The following is a 9,364-nucleotide window of genomic DNA, read 5'->3' as shown; positions in this document are numbered from 1 at the left end:
CTCTCTCTGACAAATAAGTAAGATCTTTAAAAAAAAACTATATTCTACAAACATACCAATCAACGATATAAATGAGGTAATATGACAAAAAAAGTGAAAAAATATATTTAAGATTATTCTCTTTAGTGTAGAGAGTTCATGGCAGTTGCTGCACTATCTAGTTGCATAAATAACTTAATGACTATAAGATATTAAATACTAAAATATGTTATATAAGTTACATTATAATCAATGTTATATATGAATTAATATTATAATTGTTATGTAAGTGTTATGCTCATATGTATATGTAAATTTACATTTATATGTATATGAACATGTATATAATTGTATGTTCTGTTAATACAAAATGAGGCCAAAATGTGTCAACTTACTTTTTTTTTAAGAGTTTATTTACTTGTCAGAGAGAGAGAGTGAGAGAGCGCACAAGCAGTGGCAGTGGCAGTGGCAGGCAGAGGGAGAAGCAGGCTCCCCGCGGAGCAGGGAGCCCGATGCGGGGCTCGATCCCAGGACCCTGGGATCATGACCTGAGCCAAAGGCAGACACTGATTGACTGAGCCACCCAGGCGTCCCAGTGTCAATTTATTTCTCACAGAAAGCAAAAATCCACAGGAATCTCTTTTTTCCTGTACTCTCCACACACATGTTCCCTAGCCTCAAAGAATGTCCTCTTCTTTCTCTAACTATTCTCCTCTTCATGTTGCCTGATCTTGCGCCCAAGCATGGCAGGCAAAGAATCCTAAAGGCCCAAGATTCTACAGTGGCTGTTTGCAAGGGGGGTGGAGGCTACAGTAACTGCCACACTGGATACACTTAAGTGAGAAGGAAAAAGGGAAAGTATCCCGAATGCCATCAATGCCTTTTACCTATAAAAGAACGGGATGGCAGGATGCCCATGTGGCCCAAAGAGTCAGAGGTAGCGAATTATGGGCAAAAGAATTGCAACCAAATGCTGGAAAAAGAAAGGTCTGCAATCAGCTGCGTTCTCCAGCTCTCTGGTATTTGCTTCTAATGGGCAGAATTCATTTTGGGAAGCATCAGACACTGAAAAGAAGACTCCTGCTGCTGGAAGTTGACCAGAAGTAACATCCAGGAGTGTTAAGAATGCAAGATCAAGGCTTGTCCCAGAAACAGTGCCCATGATGAAAGAGAGAAGAGAGATCTAAGTCCAACCTGGCCCAGCCCAGCACAGTCCAAGAAAGTTAGGATTCAAGGAGAAGAATGAAAGAGAAGAGCCTGCACCGCATCATTCCCCGCAAGGTGCATTCAACGAACTTCACGCTATTCTTTAACCAAATTACCAAAGGACCTCTTTAATCCCTTCCTTTGCTCCTTAAAAGCTGCAGTAAGTTCACTAATCAGATTGACTATTATTTCAGAACACCTGTAATTGTTCAACCTAGATGTGCCTTTCCTTTGCCTCTAAGGGTGTTAATTAATTGTATATATAATTATAAATGTAGAATACACAAGATAAAATATGATATATAGAATATAAATAACTATTAGGTAATTATATCAATGAACATCTCTAAGAAACGTTGAGATGACTCCCCTAACATAAGATCCTGGGGAAAGTGAGATTATCACATCTGTCTTGTCGGATTAGGTACCACTTAGGTGTTGCCTTAGCTCTCCTACCACTCCTTCCACCCAATCCCGTCTTCTTTTTGGGAATCTGACCTCCCCATTGGTTCCCTCATACCTTTAAACTGCCTGCTTTGTGACATCATTCTCCCACCAAACCTACCACCACCTGGTAGAATCTTGGGGTTTCCATGGAGTTGTCTGTAAATAAATTTGGATCATCGCAAGTGACCAGTGACCGGTGACCTTCATACTGGACACATGCACTCCTTGGCTTCAGCTGCTCCGACACCCTCTAGTATCGGCTCCGCATCCCTTGTTTCTGCAGCGGATGTTTCCTCTTCTTCTCTGACCATGTCTGGTAGGGAAAGAAACTTTTAAAAGTTTCTCATTGGATTTTTTTTTTTTTTACCCTAAATGTAGTTGTAGATTCAAAATAGCACGGACTAATGGGGGGAAGTATTGAACTAAAAATCTGAGACCTCATTTCAGTTTTGACGTTGGCATTTACTAGCTGTGTGACTTTGGATGAGTCATTGACTCACAGAATCTGTTTTTTCCTCGTCTGTTATGTTAGGATGTTAGATTGGTTGTTCTCTCTGGTCCCTTTATTTTCTAATATTGAGTCTTAAAGGGCACCCAGGGAGAAAATGAAATCAGAGACTTCTTGAGAGTGTTTCAACAGAAAGAGAGAAAACCTTGGTTACGTAGAAAACTAGCAATATTTGCCAAGATGTTTCATGTGAAATGGTCCCTCCACTAATATTTCAAATGTAGTATTTTAAATTTCGTGCTGTTCAGAAAGTCAGAGTCACATGATTTGAAGTTTTCTACCTGGTGTGGGTGAAAAGGGAAATCAGGGAAGGAGGATGGAGAAGAGTGGGCTCTGGGGAGGCAAGTCTCAAAAGGTGAGGAAGTTCAGGATTGTTTCCCTCAACACAGGCCAACGGGAACCAAGGGGGAGGAGAAAATACTAAGAACGAAGGGGATGCAGGGCGCCTGGATGGCTCCGTCGGTTGAGCAGCCTAAGTATCTGCCTTCAGCTCAGGTCATGATCTCCTGAGATGGAGCCCTGCGTCAGGCTCCCTGCGTGTTCAGAGGGAAGTCTGTTTCTCTCTCTCTCTCTCCCTCTCTTTTTCCAAAATAAATACATAAATCTTAAAAAAAAAAAAAAAAAGAGTGAAGGGGAAGTGTAGAGGAGCTTTCAAGAAAAAAAGAGGTAGTTTAGGATGGAATGTTGAAGGGAACCAAAGATTTTAAATTAAAGCAGAAAGAGCATAAAGTGAAATTTGCTTAGAGCAGGGCAAAACAAAGTTGATTTTAGCAAACACTTCCATTAATAGACAAGGCAGGAAAGGAAGGGCAGAATAGGGCCTCACCAGGAAAAGCAGCTTACAGAAAAGTCATACTCAGCTGTTTAGGTTTTGTTATTGGCCCCCTGAACACAGATGGCACTTAACAGTTTAAAATGTAAACATTTTAGAAATACAATTTAGAAAAGATGCTTCTTATCAACAAGCAACTAATAAAAGTAGCTATCGAAGGGGGGATGGAAGAAACAGAATTTTCAGTTTTATTTCTTTTTTCTTTAAGATTTTGTTTATTTATTTGACAGAGAGAGACACAATGAGAGAGGGGGAGCACGAGCAGGGGGAGTGGGAGAGGGAGAAGCAGGCTTCCCGCGGAGCAGGGAGGCCGATGTGGGGCTCGATCCCAGGACCCTGGGATCATACCTGAGCCGAAGGCAAATGCTTAACGACTGAGCCACCCAGGCACCCCTCAGTTTTATTTCATTTTGACTTTTAAGCTATGTAGATGTTTTGCCTATTAAAGATCAGACTAAGTTTGTTTTAAAATTGGCATCTCCTAGATTGAATCATAAGGCTGCTTCTCATCTCTACAGTTATTTTCTTCCCAACAGAGGGCACACATCTGTTTTTAGATCTTAGTTAGCAACTTAACAAGAAAAGAAAAAGTCAAGTCCCACATCTCTAATTCCACATTCATCTAAAACAATTTTGTGGAGTCCTTTGGGTTTTTCCACATTAAAAATTTTTTAATTTGATTTTAGTGATGATGGCTTTTTTAGGCTTTGAAGGTGACATTTTCCTGGATGTTGAAGATGACTAAAATAAATTTTTGGATGAATATAAAAACCTCCATGATGTTTTTTAAGTGTTCGCTTTTGTTATACGATTATATTGAAATATATATGTCTTTTTTATTGTTTTCTTCTGATTTTATTTATTTTTTAACTTAAATTCAGTTAACTAACATAGTATAATATTAGTTTCAGAGGTAGAGTTCAGTTGAAACATATATTTCTACTAGACCTAGTACCTGTTACTTGCTGGGTAATATTCAGAAAAAATGTGAACGAACCCATAATGGAATTCCTTTAAACTTACTATTTCCCTCTCTGCTTTGTACCAGATTTTATTGAAATATTTGTCTACAAAACTTGTGGCTACCTCTACATTCACATTTATGGCATTTGCTGCTTGTTAGGCAATTTTTACTGATATATCTTCTCTGTCTACATGCACTGGCTAGGAACTCATTCTATTGTGGGGCTGTGTTTTGGTTAGTAGTATTCATCAAAATAGGGTATGCAATATTCACTTCCATCATATTGCATATATGATACAGAATTTCATTTATTAGTGAACTTATTATGCTCTGATGCTTGCTACATATCCCAGTTTTCGCTAGTATCTATATATTTCTTCTTAGTTCTGTAATATATGTTTTTCATGATTTTTCTGTCTTTCCAGAACATAACATATCTTCCTTCATATAAATATAAAAAGTGTAATGTACCACTTTCATTCATGTAAGAATGATTATTCCATTATTAGCATTGTTATTATAACCACTTTATAGATGAGTAATCTGAAGCTCAGAGAGAGTTTAAATAACTTTTTTCTTTCAAAAAGCACTTCCTGAGAAACTTACTCTGAGGTAGTCATTTTGAGGTAGGATCAGAAACCAGATTTAAAAGAATAAGAATGACCCTTTTTTCTTTTAAAAAAGATTTTATTTTCAAGTAGTCTCTATACCCACCGTGGGGTTCGAACTCACAACCCCGAGATCAAGAGTCACACGCCCCTCTGACTGAGCCAGACAGGCGCCCCAAGAGGGACCCTTTACATTTACCAATGGACTGAGCTGTACATGAACTCTAGGAAATAGCGCGTGAACTGCACAAGCAAAACGAGACCCTGAAGTTACAATATGGTCATAGCTGTACTGTTCTCTAATGGGGGGAGAAAAGGTCTATACTAGTTGCATTTCTCCTGGTTTCTGACAGTGTTATGCTCAGAGCAGGGTCCTGGCAAGAAGTCATGATACTTAGGCTCTGTAACATGGTAATGAGACCTAACATCAGGGGAGAACTTGAACAAGTCCATGTGACCTCCCTGAGCCTCAGTTTTGTCCCTTGGAGAATGAGAACGTGAGAACAGAGGCTCTCTGAGGCCCTCCGAGTACTGAAATGCTTCAATCTAGAACAAAGTGGTATGCGAGTGGCTGCTGGGGCAGGCTCCAGGCAAAGCTAGGGCAGGAAGAAGGCTGCTTCTCGCCTAAAGAACGATGCATGAAGCACACCACCTAGGTCTTTTGCACACCACCTAGGTCTTCTGCACACCCGGGCCCAAGCTGGGAGCTCGGGCGGTGACTATAGACGAGTAACGACCACCATCCTACATGGTTTGGGCTTTGGTATCTCAGCAAGCGTTGGTTCAGAGGCTTCCTGGTAGCAACAACTTTAAGATAATGCTGTTCCTCAAACATAGTGAGAATTGATCCATCCCCCTGATTTTTCATCACCCTCTTTTTCCCTACAGAAAATTTCCAAAATCCATCTTTACTTGGAACTCCAAACTCTCTGCAGTTCTCTCTCCCCATGGTGAGCAATGCGGCTTCCCTGACAGGAAGTGTCTGCAACTTCTCCCGAGTCTCCGCTCCAGCAGTCAGTTCAGCATGGCTAGTGCCATCAGTTGCTGGCACCTCCTTCCAGCCACTTGTGGGGAGTGCCTACCTTTACCAACATTGCAGTACAACCATGTTGTCTGGAGTTACTCGCCAGAGCCAGATCTCCACATCAGCTGCTTCCTATCCCGGGATTTTTGAGTGGGATGTCACAGGAAGTACTGAAAAGAAGTCCTCTTTGCTCAGAGACTTCACTGTGACTGTCATTGACCAGGACACAGCTGTGTCTTCCATGTCTATGGCAACCCCGTATGATAAAACTTCAGAGGCCAATAACATGGTCCCTCTGTATCCATCGCTTTCTGCCAGCCTTGTTCAGGGAACACCATCTCAGATGCCAAATCAAGGACATAGCCTAGCACTTCCCTACCAGGAAGGAAGCCAGGTATATTACTATAATCAAGGCACACTGGGTCCTCTACTGTCTGGAGAACTTGGCCCCTGCCTGCAATCCTATGGCTCAGTGTCATACACCGGAAGTAGGGCCTCTGCCCCTCAGCCAGAAATGGTGATGGTACTAAAGGAGGTTCAGCCCGCAAACGTCCTACCACCAGCCTCCACCTCTGGAATCTACTACTCTGTGTCTGCCCAACCCCTCACAGAAACAAGTTTTCAAGGTGAGTAGAGATAGCAAGAGGGAGAGAAATAAGGTCAGCATTCAAAAAGAGGGTCAAATCTGCAGCTGAGAGGTAGTGAGTCCCCAGATGGGCAGAATGTAAGTCCTGAGAGGTTAATAACCACGATCTTGCTCGGTGCTCTCCACTTTCAGACTCTGTTCAAGAACACTGCGCAGAGGTGGGAAGGTGGTACACTGTAATGGCCAGCTATGCTACAAGTGCAGGAACCCCAAGAGCATAGCAAGGGCTCCCACACTTTTCACTGCCCTAGCCGATCACCCTCCCTGTACTACCACATGGTAATGAACTCCCTTCCCCGAGCTATTGCTTCAGTCTCTTTGGAAAGCATTTCGGAACTCTTGTTGTGATGGAGACAGTTTAACTCTGCCTCACTTCCTTAATTTACACCAGGATTTAAGACCTTGCATTCCGAGATCCTGTCCAAAGCAAGCAGGCTAAGAATTTACCCTCGTTTACATATTTTATCAGGAAGAGCTCCATTCCCTCTCCCAGTCCACGGTGTGAAGTAGTTTTATTCTTTAAGGAAAGGGGGAGAGACTTGAAGTGACTCTATATGAGAATGCTAGGCTTTGTTAAACATTTCATAATACAAACCACTTCTACTTCTTATTTGACTTAAAACAACCCTACAAAATACAAAGAAAACCAAGAACCAATGACATCAAATGATCACCTGTAAGAACTAGAAGTCACCTCCTATACCTCCTAGCGCATGGTGCTGTCCTTGATCCTTAAGAAAAGCTGGTAGAACTGCCCTGCCCATTGCTGGGAGGTGCATGATTTCTGTATTAGTGTCTAGGGGGAGCATCTCACTTACCAGATAATGACTTTTTCCTTGATTCCTTTGTAGTGATGGAGACTTCCCTGGGGATGGAGACTTCCCTGGGATTGCAACCTTCAAGTCAGACATTTTGTCTGCCGCAAACTCCAGAATTCCCCAAGTCCTACAGTAGCAGAAATATCCAGATGCTTGAAAGTAACCCACCACCTGAGCTTGGAGACATCTCAATGATAGCTCCAGTCCAGAGTTCTAGTAATGTGCTGGCACTGCCTCCAGCTCCAAGCCAGGAACAAACAGAGAACAAGAATTTGGATGATATTAAAACCAAGCTTTCAAAGCCTCTGGACGCCTACCAGATCCCAATAGAAAACCAAGATCCTCCACTACTTCCTTTAGACATTCCTGATATTCACCAGCTCCTGGCGTGCATTGATCCCCTGGGCCAGGAGGAGCAGCCTCGTTCTGAAAACACCAATCTGGGAAAAAATACCCTGAGTCTTGAAGACCAAGTGACCCTTGGAAATGGGATTGAATCTAGTGGTGATTTTGCAGACATCGCTACACTGGTAGAGGACATTCATCTTCCCCAGCTCTTTAATTCCTTGAAAGACCTTGATCAAGCCAAAGGTCCCAAGGTGATCAAAGCCAAAGATACCAGAGTCATCAAGTTGAATCAGGTGCAAGAAAAGTCAAGTGTCATAAAGGCTCCCTCTAATCAGGTCAGGAAGAACAAGCATAAAGCCACTGAGCCTATCAATGGCACTCCCAAGACCAAAATCCAGGTGAAGAACCCAGAGTGCCTCTTAGGGGGAGAAGTGGTTATTTGCAATGCTGTAGACAGTAACAGTGCTCCTGTGAACATGGCCAAGCATTCCAGCAGCAAATCTCAGAAAGCTGCATCCAGCAGGACCAGCAAAACAAAGAGCCATGGGCAGGAAAAGACCAAAAGGACCAGAGAAAACAACCCCAAGAAAGCTGAAGAGAGTAAGCAGCCAGGGAACAAAGTCAAGGCAGAGGAGAAGCCAACCATTCCCAAGATGAAGCAGAAGAAAAATCAACCCGAGCTTAGCCAAGAGACCTTTAAGAAGCCTCGAAGCTGCCTAGGCATGCACATGTTGGAGTCTGTGCAGGTTTTTCATGCACTGGGGAAGAAGAGTGATAAGAAAACTGGACTGTCTTCCTCCCGGGCCCTGGTAAGCTCCAGGAACCTGAAAGATGCCCAGCCATCCTCAGCCATCAAACGATGGCTTGATACCCCACGTGAGGGTAAAGGTCCTGAGAAAAATCAAGTCAAAGCCCAGAAACGAGACAGAGGTGAGGACAAAGAGTGTCCCTCTCCATCCCAGTATGAGCTGCCACCTCCTGGGAAGGTCAAGTTGGTGCCTTTGCCTTTTCCAACCTTGGAGAAGCCTCAGGCTCGACCTGTTCCTAGGAGGCCACAGTCTCTGGCCTCACGTCGGTCTTACCCTGCCCGGCCTGGTTCTACTAGCTCAGCTCAGCCTGTTGCAGTCAATTCATCCCGGCCGACTCCTGCCTCCTTGACAGGTCCTGCCAGACCAGCTTGGCCAACTTCAACCAATCCGACCCGACCAGGTTTGACCAACCCTACCCGGCCTAGTGTCCCACAGTCTGCTGCCTCTAGGCCTGCACCCTACAAAACATCATCTTGTACTTCTCTCCAGTGGGAGCCTGCTCCCACGGCTGTGACCAAGCTCCAGCCCCCATCCAAACCTCCAAGTCAATTTCTACTCCAAGACTTCTGCCTTCAACCAATTCCATGGAGGAAACCCAATGTCCCTGAGCCAGTAATGTCAAAGCCCATCACAAAAGAGCAGAGACCAGAGCGGGAGGCCATGAAGAGGCAGGCTCAGCAAGAGCGTGAGAATGCTGCCAAATACACCTCTTTGGGGAAAGTGCAGTTTTTCATTGAGAGGGAAAAGGATATGGAAATTGCTCGATATCATGGCTATGCAATATAAGAGGTGCTAGGATTGTTGGTACCAATCTGGGTACCAGCTGTTTATTCATATATAGATAGATAGATATAAATTTATTTATTTGCATATATTTTAAGACTTAATAAAACGTAATAAATATAATTAGTCGATTAGAAATAAAGAAGTCTTTTTGAGTTCTGAGGTGCTGTTAACTGTGGTTTTTCTTTGGTGCGGGTGGGAATCAAAGGCTGCATGAGAAAGAAAGAACTGGAAGTTGGATGAGAGAATGAGAGAAAGAGATAAGAAAAGAAAAAGGAACTTGGTCCAAGCCTAGAAAGGCCAAAAGAGGAGAGATTTTATGGGTTTATGAAAAGCAGGAGTGGGGGAAATGGCAGAATCAGGGTCTGAGGTTAGGCTTAAAAGAATACATT

The 9,364-nt window shown here is 43.1% G+C and overlaps 1 protein-coding gene across 1 annotated transcript; it reads left to right on the top strand.

Moving 5' to 3' along the window:
* Nucleotides 1-1,848: 1,848 nt before the first annotated feature.
* Nucleotides 1,849-8,975, top strand: CUNH2orf78 (chromosome unknown C2orf78 homolog). The gene is made up of 3 exons (XM_028116182.1): nucleotides 1,849-1,948; nucleotides 5,433-6,194; nucleotides 7,066-8,975. Exons 1-3 carry the CDS (start codon nucleotides 1,849-1,851, stop codon nucleotides 8,973-8,975), a joined length of 2,772 nt encoding a protein of 923 aa, XP_027971983.1.
* Nucleotides 8,976-9,364: the final 389 nt, after the last annotated feature.

This window comes from Eumetopias jubatus, unplaced genomic scaffold (assembly GCF_037043125.1).
Source record: "Eumetopias jubatus isolate StellerSeaLion01/CBP00866 unplaced genomic scaffold, mEumJub1_p1.0 scaffold_9, whole genome shotgun sequence".
NCBI lineage: Eukaryota > Metazoa > Chordata > Mammalia > Carnivora > Otariidae > Eumetopias > Eumetopias jubatus.
This window is presented reverse-complemented; position numbering and strand designations above follow the sequence as displayed.